Here is a 25,036-nt window from a genome sequence, read left to right as displayed (position 1 = left end):
GGGGTGGCCTGGGGTGGAGATGTATAGCTGGGTGTCATCAGTGTACTGATGGTACTTCACCCCAAAGCCCCGGATGATCTCGCCCAACGGCTTCACATAAATGTTGAACAGGAGGGGCGAGAGGACCGACCCCTGAGGCACTCCACATATAAGAGGCCTCGAGGTCGACCTCTGCCCCCCTGCCAACACGAACTGCGACCGGTCGGAGAGAAAGGAGGAGAACCACCGTAACACGGTGCCCCCCATCCCCAACTCTTCCAACCGGTGCAGCATGATACCATGGTCGATGGTATCAAAAGCCGCTGAGAGGTCTAACAGGACCAGAACAGAGGAGCAACCCCTGTCCCGAGTCCTCCAGAGATCATCAACCAACGCGACCAATGCCGTTTCCGTGCTGTGCCCAGGCCTGAAACCAGACTGGAACGGATCCAGATAGGACGTCTTCGAATCTCGCTGTTTCAGAAAGTTGCATAACATTCTCAGAGACTCTTCCCATCCTGCTTACAATCTTTTTGGACTGTTGCCTTCTGGCAGAAGATACAGAACAATTAAAACTCGGACCACACGTTTTCTGAATAGTTTTTATCCCAGAGCTATTATCAACAATGAACTAAAGGGCCACCATCAGTGAGCTGTTGGACAGTATTACTTGGTCTGTTGTGTGGATGTTTGGGTGGTTTAGGGGTGGGGAATTGTGGTGGGTGGGAGTGTGTTTGGGGATTGTTATGTGTGTTGGACCTGGTCTTTGGGTGTTAAGTGAATTTCGTTGTATGGGTATACTGTGTATACACGTACAATGACAATAAAGTTATTTATTATTTATTTATTTATTTTATTTTATTCAGATCCTATCCAGATTTTTGCCTTAAATGGGTAATAGAATGAGATTCTGTTATCATTTTCGGTCTTATTAGTGGGTAACCGTTCTAAATGTCATTTACCTCTAATACATTTGATTCAGACATTATTTCATTTTACTGCATCTTCTGGTCATATTGCCCCATTTTTAACATCATTTCTTCCTTGTTTTAAAATATATATATATTTGGGAGCAACTCAAAGGAATATGTTTCTGACGATCTAATCACATTTGAAAAAAAATCTTTTGCAGGCTATATAAAAACGTATAACGTATCCTAACGATTACCCCGTATTCCACAATTTAAAGTACAGCCGACCACAATAATTCAGTAGCGCTTCATAATGATAGCTTGGCAAAAATAGTATCTCACGAGAGACTTTTAAAAGCTTTCTAATTTTAAGAGCCACCAAAGGGACTCGGGGTGGGGTGGGGGGGAATCAGGAGGAGACGCCAGCTAAATAATAACAAAAATGATTTTTAAAAAAATATGCATACACACACACCGATGGGCTTTGTAATGATTTTATTTGCAAGCGACTTCAATGAAAGAAGAAGAAAAAAAACCCAGAAAAACCGGCTACATAACCTCAACGATTATACACCCCGCAGCGTCACAATCGCCTTTCTGAAACCTTGACGCTTCTGTAGGACAGCTAGAAAGCCGGCGCGTTGGCCACGCCCCTTCGAACACAACGGGGGGCCCGCGCAGGAGAGAGGGCAGCGCCGCCCGTGACAAAGATGGCCGCGGCAGTTGTCAAGCCTCGGCCTTCCCTCACCCGACGGGATCCTACGTCAGCCCCCGGCGTCTGAAAAGATCCGACCAAGACAGGAGGGTCGCCGTCGTCCACATGAGCCAACTCGGACCGCGCGGAGGGAGGAAAATGTTTGAGAAAGCAGAGGGTTTGAGCATAGCTCAGCAGGTGAGGAGGGCGGCACGTTGCCTTGGCAACTAGAAGACGACCCCGGGGAGGCAGGGAGCAAAGATGGAGGACCTGGCTGAGGCCTTATGAAGGGGTCAACGAGGGGAGGGGAATCGTGTACCCAAAGGCCTGAAAGGACAACAAAGGTCGGGGGAAGAGAGAGGCCCTGTGAGAAGTAGCTGCGGGGATATTGGCTGTATAGGTGTGTAAGCTGAGGAAGCCTGCCACAATATTACCCAAATCTTTCCTCAGAGCAGAGTCTGTCATGACTCAAATATCAAGTATTTGAATAACAATGAAAATAAATTTATGTGATTTCCCTTCCCCTCCCCCCCACCCCCAGATTTTAATCTTCCCTACTTTTTAAAGAAAGAAAAAGCCTGGAGTATAAAACTCTTGCCAGTAAAATTTGACCCTTTGGATATAACAGTAACAAAGAGTTGGAAGGGGCCTCAGAGGTCATCTAGTCCAACCCTTTGCTCACGCAGGAAACCCGGCATGTATTAGGGACTCGAACTGCCGACCTTTCTGATCAACAAGCTCAAGTGTCTTTAGCCACTGAGCCACCTAATCAGGTAATGGACACAATTTGGACAGATGTCCAATTTCTCCCAGCTGGAATTGAACAATTTTCTTGATAATTCAGCTTGATATGTCAAATTTACAGCAGTAGTTCTCTCCTCTCTCTCTCTCTCTCTCTCTCTCTCCCTCTCCCTCTCCCTCTCCCTCTCCCTCTCTTTATAGGAAAGGAAATAAAACTTTTCCTTTTTAATAAAAGATTGGACAAGCATTTGTCTGAAATGGCATAGGCAGGGGGTTGGACTAGAAGACCTCCAAGGTCCCTTCCAACTGTATTATTCTGTTCTTACAGTCTCTTTATAGATGAGCAGATTGAAGAATAACGGAATTTACGCACACACCCTTTGGGAAGGGTGGATTAAACTAAAAAACAAAACACACTTAACGCAGTCACACTGCAACCCGTGCCAAGGAAAGTAAGCCATTGGTTCCTGGCTTTCCTAAAACACACAGTCCCATTTCCATTTATTCTAGCATAGCCATATGCAATAAAGCAGAATTAGTATAGGGTAGCATCTAATAACTTCCTATTTCATCTACCATTTGAAAAACGGATGGAGTATTGGGTCATACTGATGACCTTTGTTTTGAAATGGATAATTCCTTTTTAAATTAACACATTCAAAACAGTTTCTGAAAAAGTTTGCAACACAAAACAGTTTAAAGCCATAATATGAATGAAGAATAAAACAAGTAGGCACAGATACTTGGAAGATAAAACACGGATTCCATTTATCCGTCCCAACAGGAATAGGCAATTAATTAATCAATTTTATGAATTTAGATTGCCTAATCTGTGGTTTCCCCGTGACTGGATTTTGGCTCACCTTATCCCGAACCAGGATAACCATTTGTCATGCTTGTAATTGAACAATATTTAGAGGACCATATAATTTCTACATATTGTGGTCACTATAAAGTGGAGATTATAATTCAGTGCAGTGGCTTCGATGTAAACTTAATGGGGCTTATTTTTTGTTTAAACAACATTACAGAAGATATGACATCCTTACTTACTAGTTTATGACCTTCTGAAGTTTTTTTCCTGCATTACTGTATTACTTTAATTGATGGTGTTAAAGTAGGAGAATAAAACATTTCCTTGGTAAAAATTGCAGAGTGTACGAATTAGCAACCATTTTGGGTTAGAATCAAGAAGTCCAGTTTAGTTCTGATAATGATGCAGTGTTACTTATTGGACATACTGAGCAACCCACTTTGTAAAAATGGCAAATGAATTCTTGTACGCTAAAGGTGATGAACCTGAAGAGGACCGTAATTGATATTTGAAGTAGCATGGGTATCAGAATAAACTATTTGGTTTCAGATTGTAGCAGGGGAGAGGTATCTTTTTTTTAAATTTCTCCCATGCTAAGCCTTTCTGAAAACCGTCAAAAAAATAACTAGGTCCTTTCTATCTGATCTCCTAGTTGTTTATTTCTATTCCATAAGGAGCATTATAGTCCATTTCATCATAGGAATTAAATATGTTAGCCTATGGGAATTAGCATGGCTTGTAAAATTATTTCATTAGTTACCATTTTTGTATAAATTTATATTTTATCCAGTTTTGAAAAATAAAGTTTAGGTTAGAACCCATGCATGTATTTTTTTGTTATAATTATGAGTGTGCAATTTTATTATTTTTTGTTTGGTCTGGGAAGATTATTTGATTATAGAACTTTATATGGGGGCAGATTGAAGAGAATTGACAAGAGCTTCCTCAGCATTCTTCCTCAGCTACTTAAACCATTTGCTTTTATTTCTATATTTCCTTTGTATACTCAAAGGTTAAATGTCTATGCATGCCTGAGACAAGGATGGAAATAAAATGTGGATTCCTGTGCATTATTTGTTGTGTGGAGGTAGAGTCAATTTCTAAATCAACTCCCTTGTGACAAAATATGTGGGGCTCTCTGTGCACACTGTTAACTCTTTTTTCCTTGCTATGTTTGTTTTGATCACCATTTCTTCCTCCAACCTTGGCTTAGAATTCAGAGTGTAAAAAAGGTTTTTTAAATCAGATGATTTTGCTTTTTCCACACTTCCAGCAACCATTCCCACTACTGACATTTACAGTTTCAGGAGTCAACTCACTGGCATTCCTGCCCTGTGTTGTAAAACCTTCACTTGGCTGCTGCATTTCTTTTGAGCTTTTAAAAACTTGCCTCAATGAGAGGCAGTTATATGTTGATTTAATCAAAAGAACTTGCTGATCTGAGCAGAGCTACCAAATGTTCACAAATGGGAAATCCTGGAATGAGAATGTAAGGTTTCAAGCTTCACTAATGAAAGTGACACAGCCTGTTTTGCAGTAGCTTTAGTTGTCAATAATACCAGCAAACGTTTTCCTTTGTTGCATAGAAATCTTGTTTAAATCATTGTACAAACTGTTTTTTAATGAAATGTTTCCATCCCCAATATCCTGCCGATACAATAAGGTAGTATGAATTCTAATTCCTAGAGCAGTTTGCACATACTGGTGAAAAGGATGTCTATATGAACAATTTATTAAACACATCATAAATATTAAGAGTGGAATCTGTATAAACAAAAAGCTTTTAAGAATCTGAACATGTCTAATCAATTCCCAGTGAACTATCAGAGTAATTTTTAGTTCATGCATCCAGAAAATTATATCTCACAGCAATCCCAGAATCATCATTCCCCCTAATAGCAAGCTTGATAGCTTCATTGAATTCGAATGTTGGTTTGAAATATATATATAAAAAATACTTTTTAAACAGCAGCCTAACCAACAGCCAACCTTTTCCAATCTAATGTTCTCAGTATGTTTGAACTGCAGCTTTCAGCATTCCTAGACACCACATTCAGTGGTTAGGGACGATGGCAGATGAAACCTTCAAAAAAGTCTTCCAATGTAATGGAATTGTGAAAGTTGTAGCCAGATCATTCCTGGAATCAATCTAATGGGGCTATGTAGTACCTGATTAAATTCAGAAGAGGAGTTTTGGAATATGCAGAAGCACAAATGAAACACCTTTCTACAACTCATTAAAAGAGCTGCATCTTTTTCATGAATTGTGGGGATGCAGTAATAATTTATTCACCCATAAATTATTCTTCAACTAATGTATTCATCAAGGTATCATTTGATGTCTACATCAGAGAGATTCTTCTGCTTTCAAGGGACTCCCACTCACTCTTTAATACCAGTGTATGTTTGCACTGACCTAAAAAAAATACATTACTTTTTTCCTGAGTAATGTTGTCCAGTTGTAGTGGACATCAGCTTTTATAAAACCCAAACCACCATATACTGTATATTAGCCCTCCTGATGGGAATCGGTGGTACAGTCAATGTCAGTGGTGCCAATTTGGCATCATTAATTCAAATTATGCTGTTATTTAGACAAAATTTTAAGATTTTTTTTGAAAAGTTATGATCCCTATTTGCTCATTAACAATACTTTGGAGAAAGGTATTACTAAATACAGTGAAATGAATTTCAGTGAAAAGACAGTGAAACAAAAATATGGATAATACAATTGAAAATGGGCTGTTACATGTTGGCAATATAGCATTTTGACTCAAAATATATGATTGTATTTTCTACTTCTGAGAATAACATTTAGCAATTTTCCCTATTGTTACTAGACCTACCAAGGGCTCTTTTGAGTACAGAAGTACAGCACACATTTCTCCGCAGATGGTTTCAATTAAATAAGTAAAGGGAAAGCAAAAAAAGGTTTAAAATATACATAAAATTAAAAATCTGAATTTGTAGCAGGGACCCATTTTTCTCCCTGCTTTTACTTTTGTTTTTGTTTCCTCCTCTCCCCCCCCCCTTGCCCTTTTGCTGAATTTTAAATTGTTGCCTTCTTAGGATAGTTGTATCTTCTTTTGTACTCTAAATAAACTGTGTGTTGAACGTCTACATAAATAGTAATAGTTGACATTCTCAACTTTTGCCACAATTTCCCTATATACATGAGAATATGTTTATTTCAAATGTTAACACTGATTTTTATGGCTATATTGTAAGATACTATCAATATGAAAAATACTTCACTGCAGTCATAAAGTCAACTGGATATTGAAGTCTTGTGACATTATTCACATGACATGGATAAGAGAGGGTTAAATAAGCATCTCAAATAAACTCCCCAATGGAATTGATCAACCATTTAAACTTGAGTGGACTAAATTTAACTCCAAACATAACTGTTGTTGTTTGAAGTTAAATTACCTGCCAGGAAGAGGACTGGGCTAGACAGTCAACTCCCCTGTATTGTATGTACTACTTACTAGAAGGTTGTAAGTAGTAAGTACTAGAGGGTGGACTGCCCCTTCCAATGACCTTTACCAAAAAAAGGTCATGAACAGGAGGAATCTCTAAATGCTCCACTTCAATGGTGGTTGTTTTCATTTCTGCTCCTTCTAATAGCAACATAGGGAAAGAGTGAAATAGTGAGAGGAAAAAAACAGGAGGTGTATGATTCTATCAAACTTGTTCATGCTGCACCAACCTCAATTTAAACAGCACCAGTGTCCCTAGGGGAAAACTTTTTTATGGTCTGAGAGAAATAAAAATGACTAGGATATCCACAATTATTTCCTGCTCAAACACAAATATAAGTAAATTCTGGTATATTATTGCTTGTTTCAACTCTCCAGTATTTAGAAGAGAGTAAACATATTAATTTATAAGTCATGTAATTATTGTGTGATTACCACCTTTGATGTACATAGTCAAATTAACATGCATTGTGTCCTATGGAATGCCTGGCCTATCATTGATCCAATCTAAAATTGCTGTCCTTCAATAAGGAAATTATAAATCCCCAATTCTTTCCCAAGGTATTTTTCTTTAGAGCATTAAATATATGTGATTGTCATTACAGGATTTGATATTTTAAGTTAGTTCAGTTGTGCTATAGTCCTAGCAAAAAGTAATACATTTGAATGAAATACATTAATGCTTTTCTTATAAATGAATGACATTATAGAGAACTAAATCTTCACTATCCTGGACAGATAACTTCTTTTATATATGCTTAAGTTTCACAAGTATGAATTCCACAAGAAAGGCAAAGCTATGTTGTCAGTAAAAAAAATCTTCCTTTTTCAAGGAACTGGTTTAATAATACATTGTATATCTGGTGTATTGGTGTATAAGTCACAAAGGTATATATTGTAGGGAATTTTTTTTTGTTTTTGTTTTTTATTTTGGTGCATTCAGAATAAGAGAGTTGGAAGGGACCTTGGAGGTCTTCTAGTCCAACCCCCTGCCTAGGCAGGAAACACTACACCACTTCAGACAAATGGTTATCCAACATCTTAAAAACTTCCAGTGTTGGAGCATTCACAACTTTTGGAGGCAAGTTGTTCCATTGATTAATTGTTCTGTCAGGAAATTTCTCCTTAGTTTTAGATTGGTTCTCTCCTTGATTAGTTTCCATCCATTGCTTCTTGTCCTGCCCTCAGGTGCTTTGGAGAATAGCTTGACTCCCTCTTCCTTGTGGCAGCCCCTGAGATATCGGAACACTGCTATCATTTCACCCTAGTCCTTCTTTTCATTAAACTAGACATACCCAGTTCCTGCAACTGTTCTTCATAATGTTTTAGCCTCCAGTCCCTAATCATCTTTGTTGCTCTTCTTGACTCCTGGTGACTGCCTGAACAAGTCCCTGCAGTTTTCTGGGTAAGATTTTGCACATGGTTTGCCATTGCCTCTTTCCCAGGGTTGTGACAGAATGACTGGTCCAAGATCACTCAGTTAGCTTTGTACCTAAAATGGAACTAGAATTCACTGTCTCAGTTTCTAGCCTAATGTTTTAACCTCTACACCAGGGGTGTCAACCCCCAACCCCGTTTTTTTTCCCCTACTGGCTTTGGACAAATCCTTTAATTGTCTTAATTTTATATGAAAGCAAATTCTTGATATCAGGCTTTGTCTATAGATAGTGATCATTTGTTTATTTAATGTACTACCAAAATCCTATAACCAATGAAAATACACATTCATAAAAGACATCAAAACAAATGGTTAAAACAGCACAGCATAACAGAAGTAAGAATAAAATCCCAATAGTAATTATACAGTTACTTGATAGTGCCAACCCAGCATTGCCAACATCAGTGGGACCAACAGAGAATATCATCATTTCTAGCTCTCTACTCATAGTTTGGGTATCCTCAGCATTCTAACCACAAATGAAGTGAATAGATTGGTTTTGCCTGGAAAGTAAGTCCTCATTTAGTGACCATGATTGGGACTAGCAGTTCTATTGGTAATGAAAGTGATCACTAGGTGGGAAATCATTTCTCCACTTTCCTAAACCTTTCGAATGTTCACCCTGGCACTGGAATGATTAGTATGGGATTAATCTTTGTATTTACATTCATTGGAGAGGAAGGGATTACAAAAGAGTAAGCAGACATACAGTGGAGAATGCACTGGCTTGGGCAGTCCGTGGAAACAGCTGGTGTATTCCCCATTGTGTGCCTGCTTACTAACCTATAATTCCTTCCTCTCCAGTCTCTCTAATCTGCAGAAAGGGAGGAATAGGAAACAAGCAACCCTCCTGTGCCTGACCCAGTTTTTTTTTCTTCCACCTATCCCCAAGAGCAGAGAGATTATAGAACAAGGGATGACAGTTGTGTGCCTGCTTTCGCTTACAGTCTCTTCCTCTCCAGTCTCTGCTCTGCAAGAGGAAAAAATAATGGGTCAGGCACAGGACAATACATAGTGACTGTAACGATGATCACATGTCTAAGGAAAGTTTGCAAATGGACACACTGGATGCAAAGCTATTTTTCAGCACCCATGTAACTTAAGATGGTTTCTGCATGAGATAAGCAAGGTTTGCTTATACTTTGGAGCCAATCTATTTAGGTCAACAATTCAAATTGTTCCCAAAAGCCTATTGTGTTACATGGCTGTAATGGCTCTCATACACCATTCAATTCAATGGTGAAGAAAGCAAGGTTCTACATTTAGGCAAGGAAAAGCAAATGCACAGGAATCCTATAGGTGGTAACTGGTTTAGTAGTAGTAATTGTGAGACGGATCTTGGAGTCCTAGTGGACAATCACTTAAACATGAGCCAGCAGTGTGCTGCAGCTGCAAAAAAGCCAACACAGTCCTAAGCTGCATTAACAGAGGGATAGAATCAAGATTACATGAAGTGTTACTACCACTCTATAATGCCTTGGTAAGACTACACTTGGAATACTGCATCCAGTTTTGGTCTCCACTATGTAAAAAAGATGTTGAGAGTCTAGAAAGAGTGCAGAGAAGAACAACAAAGAGGATTAGGGGACCAGGGGCTAAAACTTATATAAAATGGTTGCTGGAATTGGGTATGTCTAGTTTAATGAAAAGAAGGACTAGGGGTGACATGCTAGCAGTGTTCCATTATCTAAGGGGTTGCCATTAAAAAGAGGGACTCAACCTATTCTTTAAAGCCCCTGAAGGTAGGACAAAAAGCAATGGGTGGAAACTAATCAAGGAGAGAAGCAACCTAGAACTAAGGAAAAATTTCCTAACAGAACAATTAATCAGTGGAACGACTTGCCTCCAGAAGTTGTGGGTGCTCCAACACTGGAAGTTTTTAAGAAGAAATAGGACAACCATTTGTTTGAAATGGTATAGTGTTTCCTGCCTGAGCAGGGAGTTGGACTAGAAGACCTCCAAGGTCCCTTCCAACTCTGTTATCCTGTTATACCAGCATGTGGGCAGCTGCATTCCGCACCAGTTGCAGCTTCCAAGAATTCTTCAAATGTACTATTATTTATTTTTATTTATTTATTTGTACCCACCTTTATTTTTAAAAATAACTGAAGCTCGCAAACATATCCAACACACTTTCCTCTTTCTATTTTCCCCACAATAACAACCTTGTGAGGTGGATTGGGCTGAGAGAGGGTGACTGGTACAAAGTCACCAGCTGGCTTTCATAGCCAAGGTATTCCCAGGTAGAGCACATTGCAATGGTCTGGCCTAGTGATGGGGGAGGGGGGTGGTCATACAGGTTTAACTGAGATATAAAAGTGTGACAAGTGTTGTTATTCCTTCTCACTTTTATCTTGTGCCTTTCCAACATCCAAACAATTCATACCTTGTGATAGATTTGTTAACAACGGGAACATGAGGGGAAGCTGCCAGCAAAGGACATGGGCAAATATACTTAAGAGAACACAAAGTGCCAGTGATAAAATTCCCTTAAATATCACTTCATTTACTTGACAAAGTTTTGGAATAGCTGCTCCTTTGTGTAAGGAACAGTGCTTTTTATTAATTCATTAGAAAAGTTGTTTATTTTGGAATCTCAATATATTTGAGCACACATTCAAATGTCATTCCTCAGTTGTGATGTCTGATTCTTGGTCTTTTTACCAGAGATAGTATAAATTAATATCAGCATTAAGTGTATATTGTACGTCTCTTCGTGCTGTGAATTTTTTCTCCTTTGTGGATCCAGCTTATCTTTTGGGGCAATTGTCTCAAGATCCCTCAAGGGAATCCAAATTCCAGAAGTGGTCATTGTATTTGAACATGTCTCTAAATACTTATTTTAAAAAAGTTCATGACGCTGCTGCATTTATTCTGAAGGGAAGAAAACTACATAATTGGATAAGAAGGAGTAAGCAGTAAATAGTCCTTATTAGTAGTATTCTGGAGAAAAAAAAGTGATAAAATGAGAAGGGATTTGCTAATCAGAATATGTCCATACCTCATGACTAAGCTTGGGCTCTTCTGGGGGCATGAGGGGTTCAGCAAAACATGCATCTGAAGATGACAGTAACATCGGTAGGACCTTGAACTCTGAGAGAAGAACTGTGTGTCTGGGGATCATTAGACTTGTAGTCCACTGGAGGGTGCCAATTTAAGAAAAAATTCTTCATCTTTTCTTTGGATCTCATACCTCCTCCTAAGTAGCTCTTACAGATGATGGGAATTAAGTACATATTAAATTAAATCCATATGAATTCTCATAATAGCCACAGAAATAGCATGTATCTGAGAACAACATCTGCTCTCAGAACAGGAAAATTCGTGGCAGCATGGTCAAATTTGTGCAGAAAGGGTCTTTAAAGATCTATTAGATATGATGGCACTCAATTCGGGTTGCTAAGCAGCAAGAACAGCAGGTGTAGTTCTTTCCCTTATGTTTGTGTGCTTTCCATAAGTATTTGATCATTTGGGCAAGAAGGATACTGGACTAGCTGAACCTTTGGTATTATCCTGAATTCTTTGTAGTCTATTTGCCTTCTGCAGCAAAAGCAAAGGCTAGTAGCACCTCGAAGATTTCTGCTCCTACCATTATTGTTGCTAAACACCAGTATTTTACATAATAGCATTTCAACTGATGTATTTTGTCATCAGCTGTTTGATGTACAAGGAAAGACTGTATTTTTTTTTCCATAGCAGCCTGCTTTTCTTGGCATAAATTAGTCCCCCACCTCTGTTTTTCTCTCCTGTCCCTTGCCTGAGGCTAACCTTGCTTTCTTTCCCACAGCAGAGTGTGAGAATTGCTAATTAGCCCAGAATTAACTCATAAAGTGATTAACCAGGAATCAGTAGAATTGATTTCCAAATATTACTTGTGGAAGGGATATGTGCTGTGGTAAGAAATATCTGGCAATTCTCCCAATTCCATGTATCTCATCAGGCTAATGGGAGAGACTGACCAGGTGAATCACACTTTCCCTTGACTTCTGGGTGCATGGGTGACACACCCACCCTATGCAATGAAAGGGAGAATTGGAAAGGAAGCTGGCATGAATTTGTCAGCCATTTTTATTATCTTCTCATCATGCCAAGTGCACTTTTTAATTCTCCTGCAGAGGAAGGACTAGTTTCTGGAGAAAGAACACCCCATTCTGTATTCAGACTATAGCGCAGAGCACAGAACTAAATTTTTAAAAAAGGGAAAGAGCAAAACAGTTCTCTGAGTGTGTGCACTCTGCATGGCTAGATGGACAGTAGTTTGAAAGTCGATATTCTTTTTGCCAGCAAAGACCATATTCTTTGTACCGAGAATTACAACAACAGTGGTTTACCTTGGGCTCCAAACCGGTGAGAATCCCTAGAGCCCTTTTCTCTTTGGCGTGACTTCTGTTCTGAAACGTTCTTTCCCTCTTCAAAACCTTGATTGCCTATGCAGCCTGCTTCAGCTGTTCCTCTCCCTCTCTTGTCTTTCCACTTTACTGAAAAATAAATTAGCAGACTAATTAGATGACTATCTTAAGCAGCCAGCAGTTGCTTCCTGCCACAACTCCAGCTGAATACAAGATGATCACAGCAGTTAAAAGTATCCACTTGAGACTTAGAATTGCCCAAGTTAATTTGCCTGCTCCACCTGGGGCAAGTCCCTGGGCCTCTTCCAATGTCAGCTTTTTATTTTGAAGACATGGCTGCCTGAAGATGTAAAAAAGCAATAAAGGTAGTACAGGTGATGTCTTATTTCAATGGGAAAAAAGTCCAAGCAGTTGAACAGAAAAGTATATTGACATTCACAGGTTGGTCCATCTGGATGTTATTTAATGAATATGATTATATTCCATACATATATGTTGTAACATTTATATTAACAACAAAAACATGGGAGTTTTCTCAATAATTTTTTCCTTGTAGGAAAATATGCATGTTATCAGCTTCAAGAAGCAGAAGTATTTATTTTGCTGCAAAAATTGTGGACTGACTGAGAAGCTGAATGCACAAATTGTTCTGAGTGTTTTAATCCCCAAACATCTGGAGAGCAGAAGTGAAAAACTGATGGAGATCCAGATGTGCATCCATATAAGCTATGCATTATTTTATGCTTTAATACTGTGATACCAGACTCAATACTAGTACTCAAGTAATGCTCAGGACTAGTAATGTGTGATCTTTCTTAATTAATTTCTATGCCTATACTCTTTCTATACTCTTTGACTCACAATTTCTGTAAAACCCTTGTCATTGGTCAAATAAGTTATGATTCATGAGGAATTGGACTAAACAGGTATTGGAGAGGCATCTACTACTCGAACTACCTGATAATTTAGTCAGAAGAAATTTGTTGAGTTGCTTGTACGTAAAACTAAAGCTGAAGAACTGGGCAGTTTAACTCCAGCTTAATTCTATTTGAAATTTGGCTCAAATTTAATTTTAGTTCTGAAAGCCTATGCCTGGATTCAGTCACTCTTGGAATGTTTAATTTTAGGGGTTGAAATCTTAACATTGATGCTGGATTGATCCCAATCTGACTTTGCAGTCATGGAGTTCCACTAGAAAACCAATTTAACTTATTTAAATACTGCTACATTATGACCATTTGAGACCAGAATTTCTTGTTGCTAAGTGAAGTGGTTGTTAAATGAGTCATGCCCAATTTTATAACCTTTTTGCCATGGTTAAGCGGATCACTGCTGTTAAATGAATCTTGTGATCTGTCAGGACAGCCTCCTTTCATTACCCAAGAAAGAAAAACCCCAACCCCATTTTCATAGAGAAAGGTATCTTTTACTGGGTACGAACTGAATGCAGTCAAAGAAAAGCAAGGTCTGAAGCAAAAGCACGAAAATTACATAAAGTACCCCCCCCCCCATCTGTCCGGCGTCCATCATCCAATCCACAATTTCCCCAGGGGTCATGTCGGTGCCACGTCTGGTGGAGCCATCCTCCAGCTCTGTCCACGACCGTTGACCTTGAGCCGTTATCAACTTCAAAGAAGACGCTGAAGCAAAGTTTTCCCCGTCTTCTTCTCCAGCTCTCTTACCCCCCCCCAAGAATCCCAATAGCTCCCCCCTTCCCCCGTTTCATGGCAGCTGAGCAATAAGCAATGAAAGAGTGGAGGCTCATTAAGCAAATCTGGCTTCCCTCGTTGTCTTTGCTTGTCAGACCTGGGAAGGTCACAAATGAGGATCATGTGACTACAGAATGCTACAACTGTCAAATACATGCTGGTTGCCAAGCCCACAAATTTTGATCACATGATTGTGGGGATGCTGTGACGGTCGTAAGTGCAAAGAATGGTGGTACATCTCTTTTTTGAGAACTGTTGTAACTTCAAACAGTAATTAAATGAATGGCTGTAAGTCAAGGACTACCTGTAACCACTATTTTTGTTTGTTTCTGTAACATTTTCCCATCTGTGAAAATCAGATATGTCTCTGGAATGTTTCACAGAATTTTTAATAAAATTACCCCACACGAACAGATCAACTTAATAATAAATATTGGAAGTGCAGTTTGACATAGAGGTGGTGGAACAGAAGGTTATGGGCTCACTCAATAATAAGGTTATGCCTTATTGGTAAGAATGATAGTTTGAATCCAGGGGCTTTGTCTGTTTTGCTCAAAAAATTTAAAGGTCGTGAGAAATTTAATTGCAGCAGATCCTCCAGCTAAAATGCAAGATATCCACTCTCTGGTCAAGTGCTGCTGCTTAATAGAATGGGCATCAATGAAATATCTTGTCATTCCTGTTTGTCTAATGTATTTCAGGTAGAGAGCCTAGAAGACAAGTTGACGCTTTGCAGGCAAGCTTTGGAAGAGGTGGATTTTAAGCTACGCAAAGAAGAACTAACATCTGCACGAAGGTACTAGTAGACCCTGTCTTGGGTCTCTTCTAACTGCATATATCTGTGGCTCTTGCAGTATGTTGGTTTGATTATTGTGTGCTATTCTGGATCAAGCAGTGATAAAAATGAGCTGCTCATTTCTTTTTAAAAGGAGTATATTGAATATAGAGGAAGAGGCAGAAATACTTCATTGAATTCTCCTTATTGGGAGATGTTGCTTTATACTTTGAATTTCTGATAGCTCATTTAAATGTTTCTGTGGAAATTGATTTTGTTATGACTGGACACTTCACAGGTTGGATACAAACTTTACACAACGCTGTGCAATATTCCATGTGTTCCCAATGCATGGTTTCTGCTCTGGGTGTATACTGTTCACTTTGCCCTCAAAGTTCTAATGAGCTGATAACCGGACCTTGGTGTACTTGGCCTTTTTGGTCTTTGAACTTCTCATAGGTTAAAATGGGATATAATCTTCGTCTCCCTCTAAAATTTCTTGCACACCTTGGGGATTTTGTGCAGCTTCAGTTTGGTTGTTTCTTGGGTATATCAAGCTGCAGAGCAAAGTTGTTGCCAAGCTTGGGGCCCAATTGTGAGCAGAGTTGCTGCACTGCCAGACTGAGCTCTAAGCAGGGATCAAGCTTCTTATTGTGGCTGTTGATCCTATGCAGCTGGATATCAGCCCTGGTTAGCGCTTGTTGTTGCTGAAGTTACCCAATTGTTGCTTCCCAGTTCCTTATCCCATTGCATCTTCCCTTCTGTTGTCCCTCTGACCCATGTAGTCTGTAAGTTAACTTTCCTTTATCTGTACTGAGGGTATGGGTGGGGCAAGATGGGAATGATCTGGTTGATTAGGGGTTATCAACCTATTCTTGAAAAAACTGGGGTATTAGTAAACTAGCCAGCTGTTTGCTACCGTATTATGCCTGTCAGAAGATCTGAATGTGGCCAGCTAGCTGGTTGAGATATAGTTAATGAATGCCTGTGAATGGGCTTTTGCCAGTTAGCCCATCAGCAAAGCTCCTTCACTTGCCTTTCTGGCAAAACCAGGACATAATAATTCTCACATCTTTTTCTCCTGAGGGGTGTGAGGAGGGAGGGAAAAATTAGCTGAACTCAGCTTTGGGAAGGTCAGGAGAGGGCTACTTTAGAGTGCAGAGGAGCACTTTCAACCATGCTACTCTTTCCCTCACAGTTCCCTTTCAAAACCATCTTTCTGCTGCTGAGATGTTTTCTTCCCATTAATACTTGGAAGCCATTTAAAGTGGCTTCTGCCCCTCAGCTGCCTAGAATTTCAAATTTTGCAGTACTTTATTTCCTCCAAGTATAATAAAACTTGATTATGTTACATAAACTATAGCATTAAAGGGAAATAATCCAAAATAGAACTTCCCTGACAGATATTGTTCCTTTTCAAAAACCTTTTACTTGTATGAAAATTTCCCCTGACATCCCCCCAAATTAACCTTCCTATACCTTAAGCCCACTAGACGTAATTTTACCTTCTAAATCAGCAGGAAAAAATTCTCCTTTCACCCTTATAAGATGTCTAGAGATTGCTTATTGGTGGTTCTATTCACCTAAATAAACAAGCCCAATTACTCCTTTTCTATTTAGGCATAATTTTCCACCATGTCTGTTACCTTCCTCCGAACCTATGCCAATTTGTTTACAATATATCTGCCGTAAAGTACCCCAAACTGAACAAATGCTTCATTGAAGTTTGTGCTAGCATAGAATAAAGTGGGGCTGCTACTTTTAAAGAAGAAAAGCTATAAAAGTAAATTAATTGGTCCTCAGTAATTTTAGAGATTTAAAGTCCTGTCAGTCCAAGCAGAAGCTATTCTGTTCGTAGTTATTCCCTGGCTTTTTATTTTGCCAGTAACATCTTGTCACCTTAGAGTCACTTTCTGGTGTCATTTCTTATATCAGGGCAAGGAAACAGCTGCTGGCACTGTGGGCTTTCTCTCCACAAAGCATTAACATTAAAGGATGTGACATGATGAAATTGCCCATTATCATTCAAATCTCAGGACAAATGATGACTTTTGGCAGTAGCAAACATTGAAAGGTAGCTGCACCATGATGAACTATTCTGTGGGATTGGACTAAAGGCTTTATTCTGCTCTCCACTTTCCTGATTGTGGGAAAGTTACAGAATTAATCTTCCTCTGTTTATGTTCCTCAGCAGTTTTATTCAGGGGCATTTGTTGATATTGATGAAAACAGTACAGGACCATCACAAATAATTTAATCCTCCTATGACACCCACTTTAGAAAGTGTATGGACTACAAAATTGGGGTTCCATTTCCTTCTAATTCTCAAATTACTCTTCATCTCAAGATTTTTATATATATTAGACACACAGTAATTCTAGAATTGTCTGAATTTGTCTGCTTTGTTTCTTCAGCTACACTTCTAAGAGCCCTGCTTTTGCTTTTCCAATATAACTTTATCCTGCACTTCGCCCTTAATTCACTCTGTAATCTAGTTTGGCACCATTTTCACTCTGGCTCTTGTTTTATTCTCTAGGGACAAACTGTATTGTGCTTACTGCCTTTCCTAACTATACTAGAGACCTTACTTGGAACTGGCAAACAAATTCAGTTATGTCACTTCCAAATCAGAGAAGGAATCATAAGACTGATTTTTTTTAAAAAAAAAAAATGTGTGCAGGAAAATTAACATAGCAAAATGCAAGTATGTTCAGAGGAACACTTAGTCATATGACCACCTTCCAGCAAACTGAAGTAACATAACTAGGTTGTCATCTCATCTGCCGTTACAGAAGCTAACTAGATCTTTGTGAGCTAGAAACCTTTATTTTTTACTAAGTATCTGTCTTTCCCACTTCCTTGCAGAGAATCACTGGAAAAAGAGAAAAACATGCTAGAAACCAAGGCCGAAATTTATGGTAAGACATATATGCAGTTAGTTTTCCTGTTATGGTGTCCTTCAGATAGCTTGGATGTCACCCACTAGAATTCCCAGCCAAGAATTGCTGGAGAATACCACGTTTGGAAGTAATTACGGTAATTTCCTCTGAAACTAAAAAAAAAAAAATCATTCAAAGTTGCCTGAGATGGAAACAGAGGCTTTTTAATAGTGGTATTATAAATGTGTTTTTAAAAGTTTAGAAATTCCTTGATACATTAGAAATCTCACCCATTGTTACAGTGATCATATGTCTACACTTCTGTGTAGTTAAATTTTCAAAAAAGAACTGCAAGTAAATAAAAACTACAATCCAGAAAGGTGCAGAAGAGACCATTAAAATGGTGGGTTTTTTTACACATTTGGAAAGTTCAAGAGGTCCCTCCATTTAATTTGTAGGTGCAGAAGCAGATAAGGAGGTTTGTCAGCATATATAGCACAAGTCAGTGAAGAAGCGAGAAGACAGCTTGTGCTTTCTGCCTGTTCTAGCAGAAAACAGCTGTTATAAGTTGCTGTAACTGAAATACCTACGTAACCTCTGATGTTCACTGGCCGTGCTGTGTGTCTCATCATTAAGAGGAGATTCTTGAACTAGGACAGGCCTGTCAAACTGGCAGCCCGCAAGCCGAATGCATCATGCACAGGCCACCCCCACCCTGGCTCCGCAAAGGCAAAAAGTCACGATACATCACAATATGTCACGTGACACGATCGAGTTTGACACCCACAATCTAGGACCTTTTCTACAGCATTGCTCCACTTATGAGGCTCCCTTGCCAAGAAACTCAAGCTCATTTTAATCTAGTCAGAGTGTAAGTCTGTTTTATTTACAGTGAGCCATTATAAATGTTAAAAGTCAAGAGCATCAATGGAGTTGTTTAAAAATGGCTTTATTACATTTTAAATTTGATTGTCTTTCTGTTCAGGGCAATGTACAAAACAATTAAAGAATATTTAAATAAATATAAATAAAATGCATGTCTCCTATTCTAGAAGATTGACTTCTCGGGACTACTTAGATTGAGATGTGCAGCGATTTCTTTATCATTTGGATTTCTTTAAAGAGAAAACACTATGTTTTATGCCCCAGTAGCAGAATTTGGAGATCATCTGTTCTTATTTGTTTACATGCAATATTTGTATACTAGTGAGTCTCTATGGACTTTCAAAGGCTTACAAGAATACACAGACAATTTATAATTACTAAAAGCAAGATACAAAATCTGTCCCAGTATTGCAACAAATGATCACCATTTGTTTGAAAATCCTCAGTAATATCACTTAAAATTACTTAATAAAACATCTCCATATAGACACTGTTTTGACTGTGCTTCTAAATATAATCAGGGAGAATGCCATCGGTATTGCTGCGGATAGAGTGTTTCATAGGAATGGAACATAATACTGAAAAACACCATGCTCTTGCCCTCCCACATCTCATGCTGGGGGGAGGGAAGAGGGCCCTCAATATCCCAGGTTAAAACAAATGTATCTGAAGGGCCTGCAGGTGCTAAGCCAAAAAAATCCGCAGGGCTAAAACCAACACTTTGAAGCATATTGGAGCCATTGTAGTGCCCACAAAACCTCAATGCTTTTATATGCAGCACTGAAGGCTGTCATCCAGCAGCATGTGGGACTTGAATTTTGCATCAATTACAGCTTCCAGGTGGCCTTCAAAAGCAGCTCCAGGCAGCATTAAACTGCAGAGGTGATAATAGCCTCCAGATATTGCCCGCCTGTGCCTCGTGCTCCAGAAAGAACTGGCACACCAGCTATAGTAGGGAAAAGACCCCTCATCTCCACCTATGTATCTGACAAAGGGCTACATAAACAAAATGGGCCAAGCACTTTACAATACTTCCCAATACTTCTTACAGCTGTCTGAACAGGTATAAACCCTCCTACTATAGATTTGAAAATGACTAAGCTACTGAAATTAAATGATACTTGGATATTAAGCGTTATGATATTCAAAACAGGTGCTTTTTATCTGTCTCGTTTATTTGGTTCGTTCTTTTTTTACACTTCTCCAGGGCAGACTTAAAATGCATTTCTGAGTACTTGTGTAGGAGAAATGTAATTTGACACTTCAATATCTGAAATAATGTGTGCCACCAGATGCACTTGACCTCTTCTGTAGTGAAGTGATTTTAGTTCCATATCAGAAATAAGTATATGTGCTCTAAAAATGCAAGTGAAGAGAATTGTTGATTTTAAAAATAAATCTCTCTACAAGGGCATTAACCTATCTTGAGAAAATAGGCTATAGAGTATCTTCAGAAGTTAAATTAAGTTCACTGCAAAAAAAAATCTGCATTGGGTCTTCTTTATACTAAAGGGAGTACAAAATAGTCTTATCATATCTTGGCACTCCTTTTGTCCAACAAAGGGAAATGGTTGTTTAGTGATCCTTTTGGGGAGACGTTTGTACAGGATACACTTCTATCAGCTTTGATTTGTCCAGCATAAAGAACTATAAATAGAAGCAAGGATGAGTCTTCACAATACTGGATGCCCTGTGGTGAGAAGATGCTTGCACTTACGTTAGGTTTTGCATGAAACATTAAAAAGCATAACCAGAGTAGCCTCCTGATAAAATAAGAGCACGACTCTTCCAAAATTGTGTTCATGTTTTCATTTGTGGAGACTCCAGATAAAAAGGAATTCGTTATCTTTTACAAGTTGTGGCTCCCCAGATGGGTAAATGTAATTTAGTGCATTCCTCATCATTGGCACACTGGGTGGCATTGCTGAGAGCTCTACTTCAGTTGCATCTGGAGGGCTGTGGGTTCCCAGCTCCTGGCTAAACTAAAATTTTAGTTTGTATCAAGACTATATTTTAAAATCTCCTGCCCTAGAAAGGAACACAATATCTTAGGATCAAGAGGTGACTGGAGACAGAGTTGAGTAATTGGCTGCGACAGCAGCAAGCGGTACAAAGATAAAGTCAATACAGCCTAATTGGGAAGAAACAGAAAAGTCTCAGAACTCCTGGAAAGGAATTCACAGTCAGTAGTTGCTGTGAAGAATCAAAATATCTCCCTCCTTCCAAAGTGTCTCTCTGTAGCAGGAAATTATCAAAGAACAGCATTAGAGTCCAGAATTCAGTTCAAAGGCATTCGCAGGGAATCATGCCAGGGATTTTTTTTTATTATTATTATTATTATTTTTTGCATTTCAGAAGGGCACAGACTAGTTAACATTGCCTACAGCTGGAAAGAATACTCAAAAGGTTAAATGTTTTTTGACTTGTGTGGGTGTATACATACACGAACACACAGACAGTATTGGTTAGGTGTTTATCTTTGTAAATCAGCAAATTTAATTGTAAAAGACTTTGCTAATTGAGCAACAGCATTTTTCCAGGGACCAAGTATTGAAGATTAGGCAAAGAAAAATGAGTTTGTCCTGTTTTTTTTTTAAAAAAAAGGTCAGAGGCAGCAAATTCATTTCCAGACCTACCTTTTTTTTTTTTTTTTTGCTCCTCCATAGATGCAGCACTAGGCTACTACCTTTGACAGAATAAATACTGCCTTAATTCTTGCTTTTCTTTGCTGTATGGAAAGGTCCCAATGCATAATTGTGTTTTCCTACTATCTGTCCTTGGCTATTTAGGTTGCACTGCCACCTGCTGGGATATTGGAATTTTCAGTATTTTCATATTCTTTATTTGAAAATATTTTTTAATACATAAGATTACATCTTAGAATCTGAAGTAGCACCCATATTTGTAAATGTCTAGCATCCATGAAAATTCATTAGTTATTAAAAATCTGAATTACAAAATCTGGGGCATTTTAACTGACTCATCTTGTGTAAGATTTTAAACAATATTGCTGGTCATTAGCAATATTTTCTAGTGCCCAATTAACTTTACTTCCAAGATTTTCTAGTAGTTCAACTACTATTTGAAATCTTTCTATACTATCCTTCTGTATATTCATGGTTCTTTATATCTATGTACAGTACAATTTTGTCATCTTTGTATTTTATTCATGCCCCCATATCTATATAAAAGCTTCCTTGGATTTCTGTACATTTCCAAAATAAATATTTAATCTTTCCTATGCAATTATTTACTTTCTTTGCACTGCTTGTTTTATGGGTCTGTTTTTGCTCATCTGTGGAACTTAGTACTTAGGAAGGCAAATAGCTCCTGGTCCTTGCTGAAGCTACTTGATGAATAGTAAGCATATAATGTATGAAGACTTGTTCTTAAAAACCCTAAGAAAATTAATAACCTCCTTGCTGCAATATCATCTAGGTATGGTTTGAGATTGGATTTTTTTTCCTAACAATTAATTTGCAGTATTTTCATACCCACAATCATTATTACATTGCGAAAGAGTCAGCATTCAAAAGCTTTGGAGAACAAGGAGAAAGCATCCCATAATAAATCTGGAGCTGTCATTCAGCCAAGGGCTAGAGACCTTTTGCCCATGTTTTAATGCACTGAGCTCCTCTCACTAAAGCTACCTCCCTTAGGGAGCTGGCAAATATAAAGGGACATCTGCCTGAGCTGTTATATTAACACCCAAGACTTCCCATTAAAATCATACTCCTCTGGCAGTCCCAGGTTGAACCGCACTGACCTTTGCTGCCACTACAGTCAGTAACAATGATTCTGTTGTCAAATAAGCCGTCCCCAAACTCTGACCTCTCCCAGAAATTACAAAAGCACTGAAATGGGCTCTGAATGGGCTTGATTGCTGTATAGCAGCAGAAAATAGATATATGAAACGGTATAGTGCAGAAGTTGAATAGCCTTTGACTTCATTTTAAAGTAGCTTTTTTATTACATTTGTATGTCACCCTTCCTCTGAGGAGCTCCAAGTATACAGAATGGAATCTAGCACCATTACTATAAAATGGGGTTTCTTTTTCCCCTGTGGCAAGTCCTCATAACCTAGATTACATAGATCAGCCTGCAGAATTCAGTCAACCGCCTCCCTACAATAATTCCTTTTGAAGCAATTTTTTTTTCTACTCAAGATGCTTTGTGGCACATAAGTAGGTAAAATGTTTACGTATGAATGAGGTCAGATCAAAAATCATGTTTAATTGTTAAACATGCTATTCTATTGGTAACCTTAAAACTCTTGACTCAAAGGTTTAAATCAGTGGTGGGTTGCCCCCGGTTCGCACCGGTTCTATAGAACTGGTAGTAAAACCAGGAGGCTCCGCCCACCGGCCCCAACATCATCAAAATGCTTCTGTGCACGCAACCCCGCTGCGAACCAGTAGTAAAAGTAAGTAGAACCCACCCCTGGTTTAAATGCTTTAAATTTGAGGGATGGGGCACCTTAATCATTTGTTATATTTATTCTACTCCCATTCCCTATGTTGCCCTAAAAATACATTTTTAACCATTTGAAATTTCAACCCTGTGAATATTATATAAAGATATATTCTCTGTAAATCAGGGTAATCCTACCATCAGTCGTCTTCTTTAAATCATGTAATGGCTTAAATTAAAATACTACATTTTATGTTCTTTTTTTAAAAAAAAATCTGTTCTCTACTTAATCTTAAAAGCATTAAGCAGAATCCACAAGTTTTGTCAGTATTCCAGCTTTTAATTATATAAAGATACTTTGAACATCTTGAGATTTCTTTTCATGAAATACAGTTGATTAACCTTGTTCATCTTTTGAGAGCGATATGTAAGTTACTAGTCAGACACACAGTACATACAAAGTAAACTAAAAGCTCACAATATTTAGAATAAGACTTAGATTTCATGCTGAGCCCTATTCAGGTTATGAGTCAAGTGCCATGGGAAATTTACCCATGTGCAAAATACATGACAGAAAAAGAAAACTATAATAGGAAATTATACTACAGAAAAAGAATAGAACATTAATGATACTCCAAAGAGAAGTGAAACTTGTTACTTAAGAAATGTTAAAATGGCCTTTCTTCTCCAAATTCTACAACCAGCTGATGAGGTAATTTCTCTCTTCCCACTCTTCCCCCCAAAATCATGCCTCTTTTACTGTCCTGCTATACGGTGCTTAAGAAATACCTAAAATTCTAATGTTATCTGGTTTAATAATACTGCAAAAGGCTAAAGACGGAGAACCTTAATATTTAAAACAAATTACGTTTTATTTTGAGAAGTCTATAATGTCTTTACAATGTGGGTTTTTGTTTTTGTCTTTCCAGAAAAAGAGCTCAAAACGCTTCGTCATGAGAATCGGAAGACTGTAGCGCTTTCAGCAGCCATCATACTCCTAGTGTTTGTTATTTACACCTGCTGGACCATGTAACGTTTAGGTGCTGAAATCTAGTGACTACTGTAGATCGTGATGAGTCTACTTCCCTTCCCAAATTGTGCCAAGGATCAGCTTTCCATACCAATGTGCTCTGCAACTTGGACCATCTTAGTGTAGTCCTCCCAAAGAACTTCAGTAGAAAATTAACCAAGGACAAAAGGCGGGCTTAGTTGGACCTTCCAGCTGATGTCTAGGGAACGGGATTATGAGAGCAGGTTAGTTGCACCTTGATGGTAGAATAGCCTTCAGAGACTGAGCTGGGGCCACTGCATTTTTTTTTTATGGCAGGCAATATATCTTTATAGAGGCTTCCATGTCTTTCATTAAGTCCTTTTAATCATGTTAAAAATGTTTTTAATTCATAGATCGTTTTGTAAGCCAGCTGACTAATTGTATTTGTGAGCCAGTTGACTACTTTTATCAAACTCTATTAATTTTTTAAGGGAAGAAGTTACTGTATAGTTTTGCCTTCTTGGAGAAAAATGTCAGTCCAAGTGATTATTAATATTTGCATTTTGAACTGAAATAAAATGCAGAAATTTAAAAATAAATGTGCTTCCCTTTTCCTTTTCACTTTCCCTGGTCAGGTCTCCCTTGTCAATTCGTTGCTTTGTAATTCTCCTTCCTTTCCTGACTTTTAAGTTTTTCACCATGCTAGAGTTAATTGGCTTGACATTTTCCTGACTGCAACAATGCCTCAAGTTCAGTACCTATTAGCAGTACCTATTAGCACCTCCGTTGAAGGAAGAAGGCATTCTAATGCTGTCAAGCTGCTTTGTTTTGCTTTGGAAATACACTCCTGGCTCCTTTTAGTTTCTGCTTCAAATATGCGCTCAAGCCTCATTCCTTTTGTTTTCTACTTTGGCAATATAACCATGGCTCCCTCCTTTTGTATATGTGATTCAGTTACATCCCTCTGCCCAAAAAAGTA

At 38.5% G+C, this 25,036-nt stretch overlaps 1 protein-coding gene across 1 annotated transcript; it reads left to right on the top strand.

Moving 5' to 3' along the window:
- The first annotated feature begins 1,674 nt into the window (after positions 1–1,674).
- CCDC167 (coiled-coil domain containing 167) lies at positions 1,675–24,656 on the top strand. Its single transcript, XM_034428042.3, has 4 exons — positions 1,675–1,782; positions 14,819–14,913; positions 17,758–17,810; positions 23,996–24,656. The coding sequence occupies exons 1-4, from the start codon at positions 1,711–1,713 to the stop codon at positions 24,097–24,099; spliced, it is 324 nt and encodes a 107-aa protein (XP_034283933.1). The 5' UTR covers positions 1,675–1,710; the 3' UTR covers positions 24,100–24,656.
- Positions 24,657–25,036: the final 380 nt, after the last annotated feature.

The sequence above is a fragment of the Pantherophis guttatus genome, chromosome 1 (genome assembly GCF_059756535.1).
Source record: "Pantherophis guttatus breed Tessera chromosome 1, ASM5975653v1, whole genome shotgun sequence".
In the NCBI taxonomy this organism is placed as follows: domain Eukaryota; kingdom Metazoa; phylum Chordata; class Lepidosauria; order Squamata; family Colubridae; genus Pantherophis; species Pantherophis guttatus.
The sequence above is the reverse complement of the archived record's forward strand: the minus strand, read 5'-3'. Positions and strand labels throughout refer to the sequence as shown.